The sequence below is a fragment of the Natrix helvetica genome (assembly GCF_964273705.1).
Source record: "Natrix helvetica genome assembly, chromosome: 12".
In the NCBI taxonomy this organism is placed as follows: domain Eukaryota; kingdom Metazoa; phylum Chordata; class Lepidosauria; order Squamata; family Natricidae; genus Natrix; species Natrix helvetica.
In genome coordinates, this window is record NC_138556.1 from 15,285,635 (window position 1) to 15,302,001 (window position 16,367).

The following is a 16,367-nucleotide window of genomic DNA, read 5'->3' on the forward strand; positions in this document are numbered from 1 at the left end:
GGAAGGAGTGGTCCCTCTCCCGCGGGATGCTGTCACCTGTTGGGCTTCTTGCGAGAAGCATCCCCTGCTCGTCTCTCTCTGGAGGCCAGTTGTTCCACTGGTTAACTGTTCTCACTGTCAGGAAATTTCTTCTTAGTTCTAAGTTGCTTCTTTCCTCGATTAGTTTCCACCCATTGCTTCTAGAAATGCCCAGTTCCTGCAACTGTTCTTTGTATGTTTTAGCCTTCAGTCCCTTAATCCTCCTTATTGCTCTTCTTTGCATTCTTTCCAGCGTCTCAACATTTTTTTTTACATGGTGGTGACCAAATCTGAATGCAGTATTCCAAGTTACTTGACTACAATTAATAGAAATTAATGCCTGGTCAGTTTCTGTTACACATTTAACCTTTAATACAACAATGAGAATCTGCGTATCCATACATCTTTTATAATGTGACTTGCATGGTTTTTGTTTTGGGTGTTACATGAATTCATCTGCCTATAATGGGCTCACAAATTATCGGTAAAGAAACTGCGATTTAGTCCTTTGAATGGACCTGGTCTACAGCTTTTTAAAAATTTTTGGCTCTGATCTCATGGCTTTCTTTCTTTCTTCCCCAACTCACAATAGTACAGCATAAAAATTCTGCACTGAGTAACAGTGTATGAGTCTGATGAAATGAAACACCCGTCAATAAAAGCTTTTACTGTAATACAAAAGCCTTAAAGGCAATCAAAGAGTAAATGGGCATCTCACACACCTTCAGATGCCTATCCCAACCCTCACTTGGCACCGAAAATAGATTCTAAGTCTGAACCCAAAGGAAGATGGAGATGTATGATTAAAATTAAATCCGTTACAATAATGTAGGCTTGAAGGTTGCACAGCAGAACTGCAGTTATATTACAATAAATACATTTTGCTATTAGCCCCTGGAGTTCCCCAGGGCTTGTCCATAAAAGAGAACGCTCACCAGATGTTTCATTGGACCAGGCTTTCATACCTCCAGGAGAAAAATATCTCCAGGAGAAAAAAAAGATGACAGGTCTTAGCCTCTGTTGGGTTAAAGATTAACCAATGCTCAAAAAAAAGTTCTTTTTCCCCAAATCATTTTTATACATCTCACAGTCAACAGAATTCTGAAGTTTGTGCCAGGCTCATCAATCACACGCATAAGCATGGCCGAATTATATTCAGGACAGGGCTGAGCAGAACATACAAGAGCATTTGTTAACATAGCAGAGTAGGCTCCCCAACATGTGAAATGTAAAAGCAAAATTTAGCTGACTTTGACCATTCTCTAAAAAGCTGATTTGAGTTGGAACTGGTTAGTACTTAGGAAATCCCAGAATTGTCATCCTAAAAAAATTGAAAACACCCCCCCCCTCAAAACAGTGGCAAACTATTTTTTAAAAACCACGAGAATGTAACCCCAGTCACCAGAAGTTAAGCTCAATTCAAAGGAGATTTTATACTTTGTTTTTATTAATAGAGTACCATCTAAAACAGCAGTCACAAACTGGTGGTCCATGAGAAAAATTTGGTGGTCTGCAGAAAATTATTTGCATTTTTTATATTGCACTAAATCAGGGGTCCTCAAACTACGCTCCCTGGGAGGGATATGTGCAATGAATGTTTGTGTTGCTGCAGAGAATCTCCCCCTTTGGGGTCTTTTTGTATGGGTCGGAGGGGGGGACAGAAATTCTGACTTGGGGTCTGCTTCGGCCTCCTGGTGCGGGGCTTTGGGCGAAGGCTGGAGGGAAGTGCTGCTGGTGGCAAAGAGCCAGAGGGCCTCGATCCAGTGGGACTGCATCATGGCCTGGAACTGGCTGACCATTTCAGCCCGCTGAGCCCCTAAGTGCCAGTACCTGGCTTTGCACTCCCGCAGGTCTTCCCTCTGTTTGGAAAGCCTATGCTCCTAGTCCTCAGTGAGGGGCTTCTGTTGATCCTCCTTCTCGGTCAGATCCAATTTGAACTGAGCCAGCTGTTTTGCCAACTCTTTCTCATGGTGGTTGCTTAGCTCCAACAACTGCTTCCTGTTGGGGCCCTAAGGAGCGGGGAGGAGAGGATGGCTGAGAGGGGAGGGGCGAGTACAGGCTGGCGAGGCGCCCCTTGATGTGAGTGACATCGAGTTGGCCACACCCATCCAGTCCCATGACCATCAAGGCACGCCCACCCATCCCGTCATTAGGCAGATCATATGAGTAGCCCACAGGATTTAAAATTATGAATGTAATGGTCCCTGAGGTCCGAAAGTTTGGTGACCCCTGATCTAAAACCCAGGGGAGCTGTGCAGATGGTGTCAAATTCCTGTTCCCCAATTGGCATGGGATACTTTGATTTAGAGTACTACACCAGATAGTTAGAATGTATGTTTAACGAAGTCTATTACTACCAATCTGAATCACAGAAAGAAGCCAACTGTCACCTCCTCTGTCTATTCCTTGGAGCAATCTCTTAAATGCCTATGACAAACCTTTCCCAGTCTAGCATGACAGCAACATTCAAAGGCACTGGGATTTACCAGATCAAAGATAAGCCCGACTCTTAGCTGCTTTCTGTTTCCGGAACTATAATCATACATAAAACCAGTCCAGTAAACATCCAGCAAGATCTTCCACTATCATTGAAGTATAATGAGGCATGCACTTATTTAATTAAACCAGGCGCCTCTTTAGAACATTATAAATAAGCTAATTATAAGATGCATTCTGCAATAAGATAAATGCTAAGATGCTCGTCTTATTTCTGTCCCCTCTGTAAAACCACAGAGTCATCAAAGACTGGGTTTAATTGAGCTCCTTGGTCCACTTTGAAGCTACCTTGAAATACAGTTCAGAGCCCTGGATTCATGCTGACTAAATAGCACCTATGCACAGCTCCCAATGTTTCTTTGTCTAAATAAAGAAGCTACCATCATGTTTGAAAGAATCCGTACCTTTAGTGCAACGTTTGAATTCCCACTGTGTTTCTGAGATTGCTTGTCAAAAGACAAGAGGCTCGTTTCTCAAAAACTATGCCTAATAAATGAGTCTGCGTGCCTGTTGGAGTAATTGATTTATTCCTGTCTCCTTCCTGGATAGAAATCATTTTAAGATGGAATTTTATAGCTAACAGTAAAAGAAACTCCATTCTAAAAAATCAATTTTAGCTACAGATAGCTGCTTAAATCAAGCTGGAGGAAGATACAGATTTAAGAGATTAACAGAGTTGGACCTCTAACCTAGCAAGCCGCATTGGGGGGGGGGGGGTTCCCCCATTTTCTCCGGATCAGCTGGGACTCGGGAGGCAGAGAATAGCTGGGAGGGGGGACCAGCCATAGGCGATATTTACCAGTTCTCCGAACTACTCCAAATTTCCGCTACCAGTTCTCCAGAACTGGTCAGAACCGGCTGAATGCCACCTCTGATTGGAACAGAGAAGTAGAAGTTGGAATAGGAAATAAACAGGATTTGTAGACCCGAAATGTGATGTAACATGTGTAAATACAAATGAGTATAAATGGGCAGAATAATTGTATATCATTAATAAGGTACGATGAGTGTATATGATATTTGTTCTATATTTTAGTGTGTATGGCGGAGATAACACCAGGATGGTCGCACTATGTCCAATATTTTAATATGAAATTAATACAAATTATTATTATTGTTTTTAAAAGGCTGTGCTCCACACATCAGTCTAATCCTGAACATTTCACACCCTGCAGCATTCAGCCTGTACCATTTTGTTGCATATCCCGTCTGCTATATAGTACATAGCATGCACACCGCAGTAGATTTCCCTGGAAAACATCTAATTTGGCTTTTTGGAGTATCCCCAAGAGTTCGCCTTTCTCATTAGAATAAGAGATGAGCTCACAAACCCTTTTAAAAGCCTGCATTTTCCCAAAGCTTGCTGAAACCTTTGAATTTCTTTCTTCCGTCCTTCCAGAAGCTGAGCTTTTTCCCCCGGGGGAAAGGACCTGTTTATTTTCAGCTCTGCTGGAGCCTTGGCTGAAAATATTGGCCCATTAAGAAGCCTTACTGAATTCTAATGGACTTCTACACAATGGCAGCCATCCTCTGAGCACACAAAGGTCCCCCTTCACTCACGCCACAGGGCAGCGTGCCAGGAGTTCTCACCCTGCTCACTCTCATTCTCAAGTGAAGACTCACACAATTGTGACACTGTCCGAGCTGCTCAGTTGCAGCAAAATTGCAGAGATGCTTAATGCACGACCAAAAAAATAAATAAAAAAGCCCTTGGAGAGCTTTGTCTTTCACACTGGGCTTTGACTTCATGTTTTTGTATAAATCGAGCCGGATTGTAAATAATGATTGAAGTGCACTGGATCAAACTATTGAGATTTATTTACAGGTAGATGAGAGCCGGGTTGATGCTTCTCTTCCTTTTTTTCCCCTTTTCAATGAGGGTTGCCTGGTTACTGAAACCCATTTTTCGAATTCACACAATTTTTGTTGTCAGTTGCGAAGTTGTGTCTGACCCATCGCAACCCCATGGACAACGTTCCTCCAGGCCTTCCTGTCCTCTACCATCCTTTGGAGTCCATTTAAGCTCACTCCGACTGCTTCGGTGACTCCATCCAGCTATCTCATTCTCTGTCTTCCCCTTCTTCTTTTGCCCTCAATTGTTCCTAGCATGAGGCTCTTCTCCAGGGAGTCCTTCCTTCTCCTTAGGTGGCCAAAGTCTTTGAGTTTCCTCTTCAGGATCTGGCCTTCTAAAGAGCAGTCAGGGTTGATCTCCTCTAGGATTGACCGGTTGGATCACCTTGCAATCCAAGGGACTCAATGCAGGAGTCTTCTCCAGAGCCAGAGTTCAAAGGCCTCCATTCTTTGGCGCTCAGCCTTCCTCATAGTCCAACTTTCACAGCCATCCATTGCAACTTGGAAAACCGTAGCCTTGACTATACACACTTTTGTTGGCAGGGTGATGTCTTTGCTTTCAGTATGCTGTCTAGATTTGCCATCGCTTTCGTCCCCAGGAGCAAACCTCTTTTAATTTCTTAGCTGCAGTCCCCATCTGCGGTGATCTTGGAGGCCAGGAAAATAAAATCTGTTACTACCTCCATTTCTTTCCCATCTATTTGCCAGGGATTGAGAGGGCCGGATGCCATGATCTTAGTTTTCTTAATGTTGCGTTTCAAGCCAGCTTTTGCACTCTCCTTCTCCCCCCACCCCCCGCATCAAGAGGCTCTTGAAAACCCCAAAAGGCAAAAAAAAAAAAGTCAGTAACTAAAAACAAGGAAAAAGCCGCTCTCCATCCCCACCCATGGGTTGAATGGACTACAGCCGAAGATCAATGGCGGACTACAACTCCCAAGAAGCCATTCGCCGCCTCCGAGCTATCGTGGACTCCAATTGAGGACGCGCAGGCGCAGTAGCCGGGCGGAAACAGCTCTTGTAGTTTTTTACAAACTTCGAGGCTGGGACTTCTCCGGCTGGGTGAGTCCGGCGGGGGCTCGAGCGGGGAGGAGGAGGGAGGGGGTCTTCAAATGGCCCCCAAAATAAGAGTTGGGGGGGGGTCAGATTTATCCGGAAAGTTGCAAAGCCGAGGAAGAAAACGGGAAGGAGGCGGCGAAGGCAGACTTTTTTCCCATAGGAAGGCGGGGGAAGAATCGGGCTCCCTTCTGCAACCAGGCGCCCTCCGGGTGGGCTGGGACCCCCCACCCTCCCTCGGGCTCGGATCGCGCGCCGTCAGCTCCTGCAGCCAAGGATGATGGGCTGGAGAGTCCAACTGGGGGCGGGGGCTGAGTCCCCCCTTGCGGGGGCGGCCAGGAGAGGCTGCGGGGTGGGATTTAGGGGAGGGGGGAGAGAAGGAAGTTTGGGGCAGGAGCCCCGATCCCTCTCAGTTGTCGTTTTCTGCTCTTGCTCGGGAGACGCGGACACCCCTCCGCAACCAGGGACCTCCCTGCCCCGCCCTTGTCATTGGGAACAAACTTACACCCAACCACCCCCCCGCTCCAATTCTGGGGCATTTCCCCTTTTCTGCCCTCTGGCTCCATTCGAGCTCAGCTTTCTCCCAAGGCAAGCCCAGCCTAAAATCCTGGGTCAGGAGCTGCGGGTGAGTTGCTTTTTGACCCTTTGCTGATGGAGTTGGCAGCCCGACCTTTAGAATCGATATTAGTCACTCCCAGCCAAGCTTGGAAAAAAGCCTATTTTTTTCCCCACTTTAAAATGCTGTGGAGGTTTAAGGATTAGATCGCACAGGAATTGACCATAGGCATTCCCTATGGGTCTTTTCTCTTTTCTTCTCTTTTCTTCCCTTCTCCTCTCCTCTCCTCTCCCTTCTCTTCCCTTTTCTTTTCTCTTCCTCCTTTGCAATGTTCTCCTATTGTTTCCGATGCCTGATTTTTCTTCCCACCCTTGTCGGACTGAACCAAAGCAGGCTTCTTTTTACCTTTTTTGTTTTGTAAAGGAGGGGAGGCATGAAAAAAAACTTGTTCAGGCAGCTCAGTGGCACCAACCCTTCATGTTGCCTTTTCCAAAAAGTTTCAGCTCAGACTTGATTATTCTAGCAGATACAAGCCAGCACGGATAGTACCATACTACAAATAAGTTGTGCAGCTTTTCCCTATGTAATGCCAGGCCTGGAAATGTTTGTGTGTTGTCTATCTCATCCTAGCTGGCCCGACGTCTGTAGTCCAATTATCGTACAGCCCCCCCCCCCCCCCCCCAAAATCCCCTCTTCGTACTTCATCTTTTTCCTGGGATTATTCCAATCAACTGTCTGAGCCAGACGAAATCTGCCCGGGAGATCCAGGAAGAAAGGGTGTTACCCATAGACCTGTTCATTTAGGATGTTTCTTGCTGAGGTGGTTTGAAATGTAGCCTTGCTTCTGTCATCTTGGGACTGTATTTCTTATTTTACTTAGTTTGTCAAACGTGTAAAAGATAACAGGTATAAGTACAAACATTCATATGAACACAGTCAATGGGTACGAATAAATGGAGACCATAGGACAGGGACGGTAAGCACACCGGTATTCTTATGCGCGCCCCTTTTACGGACCTCTTAGGGAATGGGGTGAGGTCAACACTTAGACAGTCTTAGGTTGAAATTAGGGGGGTTTGGGGATGTAACACCCGGCTCCGGTAGTGCATTCGTGGCATTGACCACTCTGTTGTTAAAGTTGTATTCTCTGCAACTGAGTTTGGTGCGTTTTACCTTGAGTTTGTATTAATTGTTTGCTCGTGTATTATTGTGGTTGAAGTGGAAGCAGTCCTTGACAGGTAGGACATTGTAGCGGATAATTTTATGTACTACGCTTAGGTCAGACCTTAATAAGTGTTCTAGGTTATCCAAAACCCATAATTTCAAACCTGGTGGCATACGTTATCCTATTACGAGCAGAGGAGTGGAGTACTATTCTTGTGAAATACCTCTGGACTCTCTCAACTGTATTAATATCCGATAGACAGTGTGGAGGTGTTTGATCTGTCTGGTTTCAGTTTGGGCGAGGAGGGAAGGGTGTATTCTCAGGTGAGATGCTGTCTGGTAGATCCCCCTACAAAAGCAGGCTTATGAGTCCAGTTTGCAACCTGGCCCCAGGAGGAACCAAAGAGAAATGAGACTGGCTTTTCCCCGTAAGGCAGAATAACAGAGCAGCGAGGAGGTGGAGAACTGCATGCCTACAGCTCTCCCTGCAGTTTGTTCTTTAAGGTGTGGTGAGGGATGTGTGCCAACATTAGAGAAAGCTGCTGGTTTTTATATACACCGAATAGAAAAGGCTGCTATTGTCTCCTTTGCCTCAGGCAGCAAATGTCTCCGGCCTGGCTTAGCTCCTTCCTTCCCTGTGTTCTTGTCCCTGCTTGCTTGCTTAGCGCTTCAACAAACCAGCACCAAGAACGGGATAAACTTGGGAGCGTTGGAAAAGATTGCAGTATGGGATATGCAGAAGCGCTGATCCTAGCCCGCCAGGCTGAGATCAGGATGGGGAGAAAGAGATCCACGGATGCTCCTTTTGGAGATCTGAGCACTCCGATAACGGTTTCTTTGGTGACATTCTAAAATCTTACGCATTTGGCGCAACGGTTGAGGTAGAACAATGTCCTCAAGCTCTTCTCACTTTGGAAAACCTAGGTCCAGGGCTTAATCGCTATGCTATATAAGTCAGTGGCTCAGTGGCTAAGACGCTGAGCTTGTCGACCAGACAGGTTGGCAGTTCAGCGGTTCGAATCCCTAGCACCACGTAATGGAGTGAGCCCCCATTACTTGTCCCAGCTTCTGCCAACTTAGCAGTTTGAAAGCACGTAAAAAATGCAAGTAGAAAAATAGGAACCACCTTTGGTGGGAAGGGAACAGCATCCCGGCTCTTTGGCTTTGAAACGGAGATGAGCACCGCCCCCTAGAGTCGGGAACGACTAGCACATATGTACGAGGGGAACCTTTACCTATATAAGTCACTGTATTAAATCAGGAATGTCTCTAAAAGTTGCTTGCGAGGCAGTGAGTTTGTGTTTAGGGCAAACTTTGTTGCGATGTCTGATTCTTTTTCCAGGGGTAAGAACAAAACAAAGAATGTGGAATAAAAACAAAACTCTCTTTAAGACCTCCCAGAATATGAAAAACTAGGATGTGAAGGCTGGTGTGGTGTAGTAAATTAGAAATGGGAAGAGCAACCTGAGTATCCAGAGTTGTTTAAAATGGGCATTCATACAGACCTTTTAAAAAAAAATAAAGAGCAGAGTTCAAATCCTGGTGTTGAATTTGGTGCTATTAGAGTATGAGCTTTCTTACCTGTTAGGTTGTTGACCTTGGTAGCTGACATCTTAACTTTTAAGGTCAGCCAGAACCTAAATTCAGGAATTACCTAATCTCAGAAAAAAATTCTTGTAAAAAGTTGGTTCTGGAGACAGGTCGCCAACATCTCGTTTAGGGTCTCCTGCTTGAGTGGGGGGTTGGTTTAGAAGGCCCACAAGGTCCCTTCCAACTCTGTTAATCTGTTAAAAAGTTGTGGGAGCTTCATCACTGGAGACTTTCAAGAAAAGATTGGACTGCATTTGTCAGAAATGGTGTAGGGTCTCCTGCTTGGGCACGGGGTTGGACTAGATGACCTACAAGGTCCCTTCCAACTCTCTTAATCTGTTAAAGTCTGTTAAATCTCTCTGATTGCCCACAGCTTCTAGCTGAATGAAAGAATGTCCAAAGTTACTGAATTCCTAAAATTTTACTCAGGGGGAAAGGAAGCCTAAGGTAGAATTCAGAAGCAGTAGAACCTTTGGTCATGAACGCTTCTGACCACAACCAAATCGGGGTTCCGACCCCCCAAAAATCATAATTTATTTCCCCCGTGTGGCCGATTTCCCCTTCTGTGCCCCCCTTTTTTTGGTCAGCAGCAAATTTCCAAAATTAGGTTCGGGTCACAACCAAATCGTGTTGCGACCAAAGTTATGGAACGAATTATGGTTCGTGACTGGAGGTTCTACTCTCTCCGCTCTCTTTAATTTGTGCAATCCTGCCTTGTTTTCAGATGCTATCCCTTCAGATTAATAAATAAATAAAAATACACAGAGAGGGTGTGCTTTCCCAAAAGTTCTGGGATTAAAGAATGTGCGTTTCTGATAAAGGTAAATGGGTTTCTGTTATTTTAACAGAAAGGCATTTCCGGTGCTGAGAGTATAGCTAAGTGCAAACCGGAAATAAGAGCTTTTGAAATCTCTGTTTCCATCCAGAAATGACACTTAAATAACAGGCCTCCCTTGACGCACTGGGCTGTGTTTGCTCGGAAAATCTAGACCTACTCAAAACATTTTCATAATGAACTGGGACATCCTGCTCAGTTAGCTTTCTGGTGTGGGTGACACAGAGTTCTTAAGGAGGGTTTGGAAGAATATAATGCTTAACTTTTTTAATCTTCATCATTACTGTGCCTAATAGTTGACCCATTCTTTTCATCCCTCTTGTTTCAGAGGGTTATTACGAATAAGATGTGCCTGGTATTTCTTATAGCAAAATTAGCTGTCGGTTGCTGGTACTTCTATTTATGCTGAGCTATTTCCCCGTGAACAAGGTGTCATTATGTATGGAAAGGAAGGAAGGAAAGAATGAAGGAAGGAAGGAAAGAAAGAAAGAGTAGGAAGGAAGGAATGGAAGGAAGGAAAGAAAGAGAAGGAAGGAAAGAAAGAAAAGAAGGAAAGAAAAGGGAGGAAGGAAAAGAAAGAGAAGGAAGGAAAGGAAAAAAGGAAGGAAGGAAAGAAAGAGAAGAAAGGAATGGAAGGAAGGAAGGAAAGAAAAAGAGACAGAAGGAAGGAAAGAAAAAAGGAAGGAAGGAAAGAAAGAAAAGGAGGGAAGGAAGGAAGAGAAAGAAAAAGAAAAGAGAAGGAAGGGAAGGAAGGAAAGAAAAAGAGAGAAGGAAGGAATGGAAGGAAGGAAAGAAAGAAAAGGAAAGAAAAGGGAGGGAGGAAAGAAAGAGAGACGGAAGGAAGGAAAGAAAAAAGGAAGGAAAGAAAGAAAAGGAGGGAAGGAAAGAAGAGAAAGAAAGAAAAGAGAAGGAAGGAAGGAAGGAGTAGAGTGTTTTAGGGTAAAATATAAATGGGATTGTCTGTCCAAAAAAATTTGGAAAGACAATCCCATTTATCTTTTGCGGTTAGGATGATTGAGGTGAAGCAGCGATCGGTTGGAACAGGCGCCATTTCTCAACTTCATTCATGCTTTCCAATCTGTGTCCTGCAAAGAACAATTACACAATAGCAAAAATCTGGATAGGAGGCCGGATCCCTGTCAAGTCGCGGAGCCAAATTGGCAAGCTAGCAGGGGAGGAACTGCGTGGGGTGTTCTTTGCTCAGCCATGTTGGCCTATTCTGAATTCAGACAAGGGGATGGTCATGGCCGGAAACCTGGAAAGAGCCTCAAATCGCTTCCAGATGAAATAATGGTTAATATTCCCAACGAGCAGAATCCTGCAAGGCGGCAGAGTTATTCTGTGATTTCAAGACACTTTCCCTCCAAAATAACTTTTAGATTATGTAGCATTCTGGCTTGCTAGTTGACTTCAACTGAAAAGCCAAGAATGACCAAGAAGAATCTTCTCCCCTTTGGAGCTTTTTTCTGGCTATGTTAGTTAGTTAGTTGCAAAGTCATGTCCAATCCATTGCGACTCCATGGACAACGTTCCTCCAGGCCTTCCTGTCCTCTACCATCCTCGGGAGTCCATTGAAGCTCACTCCGACTGCTTCAGTGACTCCTTCCAGCCACCTCATTCTCTATCGTTCCCTTCTTCTTTTGCCCTTCATCGTTCCCAGCATGAGGCTCTTCTCCAGTGAATCCTTCCTTCTCATTAGGTGGCCAAAGTATTTGAGTTTCCTCTTCAGAATCGGGCCTTCTAAAGAGCATCCAGGGTTGATCTCCTCTAGGACTGACCAGTTGGATGGCCTTTCATTCCAAGGGACTCACAGGAGTCTTCTCCAGCACCAGAGTTCAAAGGCCTCCATTCCTTGGCGCTCAGCCTTCCTTGTGGTCCTGCTTTCACAGAAATCCATTGCAACCGGGAAAACCATAGCCTTGACTATACACACTTTTCTTGTCAGGGTGATGTCTCTGCTTTGTAGTATGCTGTCTAAATTTGCCTCTATATTTGCCTCTGTATCAATCCCTTAAACAAGAAATAAAGCAGGATCAGTCACAGAACCTGTTTAAAGCAGAAAGACAATATAGCAAATCTTTTGTTCATCAAAATGGAGCCGCCTTAGGCATAGGGTAGAAAGTCAAACCTGAAGTGACAATTCAGATACCTGTGGAACAGGTTTGCAACGGCTGCCCGCAGGTTTCGGGCTGGCTAGGGAAGCAAGCAGTGGAGCCTGTTATAAAGGGATCACAACCTTCCACATTACAATATTGTGTTGCATTTCCACGCGAATGGATTTAACGGTAATAACCATGCAGAGAACTTTGCTGGACCATGCACAGTGCAGAAGTGAAGAGTTATTCTGACCTAGGCTTCCTGAGAAAGCATAAATCACAATCTCAGTCCCCCAAATCCCCTTTTATTTACACGGCTGTGAATTATGGTCATTCACAGTCCGCAAGGCTTCACAAACAGTCTGTGAAGATTCCGACAGATGTCTGCTGGAGTTGCCACAGTCTTTCAGGGGAATGTTGATAAACGCACACCTTATCTCCCTGGGAATGCTGCCAGAGAACTAATTGCCCAATGCAGAGCAAGGCCAAACTTAGCACAGAGTCAAACAGAACTTTTCAAAGCTTGAACCGACCAGAGGAACTAATTGCTTCCTGCAAAAGCTCGCGTCCCGTTCGCTCCTCTTTTATGTCTTATGGGAAGGACCAGTCATCTCCAAGCCTTACTCCCGAGTCGATCCCTGTTTTCTTAATTGTTCTTGCCTTCTGGCAACTCTGCGCATGTGCACACTGGGAACAGGCTCCCACTGTTCTTCTGCCTCGCTGATGTCAGACTCCAGAGGCCGCAAATAACTACCAGATGGCCCTGGCCCCCTCTCTGCCTCCAATGCAGAGCCTTCCCCCAGACTCCAGGACTGACCCATGTTCCTTCCCAACCTCCTCACTGTCTCATGCTGGCGGGCCACAACAAGAGTTAACTTTTCTACCATTGTGAGAGTTTAGGAAGAAACAAAAACCTCCCAGATTAGTCTTCCTGAACTCCTGGCCCAGTTTCAGATCTTTGATTGATGGTGGAAAACTGATAAACTTGGCTTTCTTTAGCAAAGGTTCATCCGGAGGCTGATTAGCAGAAGATGTGCTGCCTAGAAACAACGATAAAGTGTACAATTTGTAGCATGCTGGCCCAAATTAGCCCCCCCCCCCATTAATTTTCCTGTGAGGTCATCTTCTGTTTAAAAAAAAAAGTAATGGGACCTTTAGTCGACTTGAAGTTCATGATAACCTCCTCCAGAAGTTGAGAGCACTCGAGGTCAAAGGCTCCTGGATACGTGCATTTTGCTAATGTCCTTGTGAGGTTAGCGTTGCTGCCTTCATCCATCACAACAATGTCCACGGAAGAGGGATTAAAACATTGCTTTTTATGCCAGGAATTTTCCTAAAGAGTTTGAAGTATCTTTGCCAGTCAGGGTAGGAATGCAGAAAGCTTTGCACCCATTTTACAGGGGATAAAGGTAAAAGGTTCCCCTCGCATATATATGCTAGTCATTCCCGACTCTAGGGGGCGGTGCTCATCTCCGTTTCAAAGCCGAAGAGCCAGCGCTGTCCAAAGACGTCTCCGTGGTCATGTGGCCGGCATGACTAAACGCCAAAGGCGCACGGAACGCTGTTACCATCCAACCAAAGGGGGGTCCCTATTTTTCTCCTTGCGTTTTTTTACCTCCTTTCGAATTGCTAGGTTGGCAGAAGCTGGGACAAGTCACGGGAGCTCACTCGGTTATGCGGCGCTAGGGATTCGAACTGCCGAACTGCCGACCTTTCTGATCGACAAGCTCAGCATCTTAGCCGCTGAGCCACCTCGTCCTGTCAGGATATGCATTCAGTACAATTAATAGAATGTGCTTCCAATATAAAATGTGGTAAATCAGATTCATCAAGTTGACTACAAGAAGTGTCTTCTGTGAAATATTCATGGCACTCGGGAGGACCGCACGCAGCTTTCCCGAGCTCTGTTTTTGCTGGTAGAAGCACCGCTGGCTGGATCTTCACTGTCTCCAGGGTGGTCCCGCGGACCAGATCTAAGCACCCCACGGGTCAGATCTGTGCCCCCCCCCCCCCCCCGAGCCTTGATTTTTGATCTAGAAGTTAGACTTACAGAGTCTGGCTTAGAGACGGGTTTATTTCCAAACCATTTTATCCAGGAGAATTTGCAAAGCGAAGCATGCCCCGACATTTTTGTAGGTGGCTGTGGCTCAGCCTGGTGTGGCACTCCACAAAACCAGCCAGCCAGTAATACCCCAATGCCCAAAGAGCGAGGGGACACAGGGGAAGCATGGCAGGGCTTTGGGGCAGAGCAGTAGCTGCCAGGGCTTCTTCTGGAGAACTTCCAAAGCTTCATTCTGTGGAGGTGCCGAATTTGCCCACGAGTAACAACTTTTGCACGCTGAGACAGTTCCAGATATAACGGAGGGGTTGTTGTTTTTTAGACTGGCTTAAGATTAAACAACCGCTGGCATCCCTTGATCACTGGAGAGAAGAGAATTGTTCTTGTGTGTGTCCAACCCATTGTTGACAAGGTCTTTTCCATGGTGCAACCCCTCCCCCTCGCACGGTAATGCTCTGTGATTCTGAACAGATGCGCTGGTGCTCGAGGGGAGGGGAACGCAAACAGCTGGGGGCTTGGCACAGAGATGGCACAGCTTGACAGCTAGTGGTGGTGCCCTGCTTATTAACCACAGGAAGCCCCTTTCTTTTGAGATGACTTGGCTTGAGCTGAAAAGGAGGTTTAGGAAGAGGAGAAAAACACTGCGCACAAGATCAGGGTACTTCGTTTTTTTTAAAAACCACCATATTGCATTAGTAAATGTCTGTGGAGATTCTCAGTCGTACAAATCCAAATACGATAGCAGAGTTGGAAGGGACGTGGGAGGTCTTCTAGTCCAGCCCCTCGCGTGTGCGACCCCTTGGGCATGCATGGGGGGGAGGAGTTTTTGCCCTCCCCAGATTCCGGAGGCTTTTCTGAAACCTGGGGAGGGCGAAAACGGCCTCCTCTAGCCCTCCGGAAGGCTGAAATTCAACTGGCCGCGCTGGGGCTGATGGCTTGCGTACCAGCAGATATGGCTGCACCTGCCACCTGTGGCAAGCGTGCCATAGGTTCGCCATCACAAGTATATACAAAATTAGACCATTCCCTTCTAGCATTGATGATGTTACCTAGTTGGGTAATGAAAGATCTGCCAGAAAACAACCAAGTTCAGAGTGCCCACAGTCCCTGAAGAGTTTTGCGTTGCCCTGAAGAGCGCTAGGCGTACTTCGGGATATGACTCTGGTACTTACAGAGTTGATGATGATATGGACTGGACTTTTGAAGCCAAAGCCTCGGCTCTCTATGCTATACGCCATCCGTTTCCTTGACTGAAACTCCGCATAATCCCTAGCTAACTTAACAGGAAGTGCAATTGAATGTTGGGAGAGAGCCAGGTTGGAGGAGGCTGATAGGAAACGTGTGCTTTTTAGCAAGAGAACATTCGGGGCTGGCCGTACTAGAAGGCCTACGTCTCCTCCGTGGCTGACGGGGGAACTTCTGGGAGTTGAAATCCCCACATCTTAAGTCCCCACATTCTAGATGTATGTTAATAATGCTCAGCCCCTTCCCTGTTTGATGACAAGGGCACATCTTGTTCTGACCCCTTTTATTAATTTCCTGTGAATTCTGCTCATTCACAGCTGGCAAAGTCTTTCAAGGGAGGATTTATAGTCACAGACTTTATCTGGCTTGGAGAGCTGCCAGGCCGATATCTGCAGAACTTGGCAAGGTGTCTCGGAGAGTCACAATTAAGTGAACTAATTGTCTCCTGCAAACTCCACTCCCCTTTCGCCCCTCTTTTATTCCCTCTGGGAGGGGCCATTCATTGTCCACCTGTGGCCTTACTTCCAAGTTGACCCCTGTTCTTTAGCTGTTTCCTTCGTCTGGCAACTCTGCGCATGCGCACATTGGGAACAGGCTCCAGCTGTTCATCTGCCTCACTGATGTCTGACTCTGAAGGCAGCTGATAACTGGCATACGGCTCTGGCCCCCTCTCTGCCTCCGACACAGAGCCCTCATCAGAGCCTTCCCTGACTCCAGGACTGGCCCATGTTCCTCCCCAACCTCCTTACTGTCCGAATCTGCTCCCAGCTCTGCTGGCCACTGGCAGGCTGCAACCCATCTCTAGTGGGGTTTGTTGCGCATCATCTTAAGTTTTTGGAGGCATGCTTCGCCATCAGCAGAGTGGTAAAGCAGTTGTAGATAATTTCTCCTGCATCGTCGGATGAGTTGCTCATGTGAATTACCTTTAGTTCATGGGACTTTGCTAAACGAATAAATTTTCCCCCCCCCTCCTTTCTATCCTTCCAGTTAAAAACCCAAAGCTAAGATCTTGGTCTTGCTGTTCGTTGGTCAAGCTCCTTGACGTTGGTCTGCCCGAGTGATGGCGCTCCCTTTCCGGAAAGACTTGGACAAATACAGGGAACTCGATGAAGATGAAATTTTGGGCAAGTTGTCTGAAGAAGAACTGAAGCAATTGGAAACTGTCCTGGATGACCTTGATCCAGAGGTGTGTACATCTGGTCCCAATGTTTTGTTAGCCTTTCCATACCACCTGAAGGCAGGACAAGAAGCAATGGATGGAAACATCTAGAACTAAGGAGAAATTTCCTCTCCCCCTCCCCTCTCCTCCTCTCTCCCCTCCCCTCTGCTCTTTCCTTCTTCCCTTCCTTCCCGCCCCTCTCCTTCTCTCCCCTCCTTTCCTTTCCTCCCCTCCTCTCTCTCGCC

The 16,367-nt window shown here is 46.2% G+C and overlaps 1 protein-coding gene across 2 annotated transcripts in view; it reads left to right on the plus strand.

Annotated features, from left to right (window-relative positions):
• Positions 1–5,289: 5,289 nt before the first annotated feature.
• Positions 5,290–16,367, plus strand: part of LOC309398006 (tropomodulin-3-like) — a 29,501-nt gene continuing 18,423 nt past the window's right edge. Inside the window, exons 1-2 of one of the 2 annotated variants that reach the window (XM_081964483.1) lie at positions 5,290–5,424; positions 15,951–16,149. In XM_081964483.1, the coding sequence (XP_081820609.1) occupies positions 16,024–16,149 (126 nt within the window). In that variant the 5' untranslated portion in view covers positions 5,290–5,424; positions 15,951–16,023. Of the gene's footprint in view, positions 5,425–6,022; positions 6,044–15,950; positions 16,150–16,367 lie in introns of those variants that run through there. The other variant, XM_081964484.1, reaches the window with a different exon arrangement.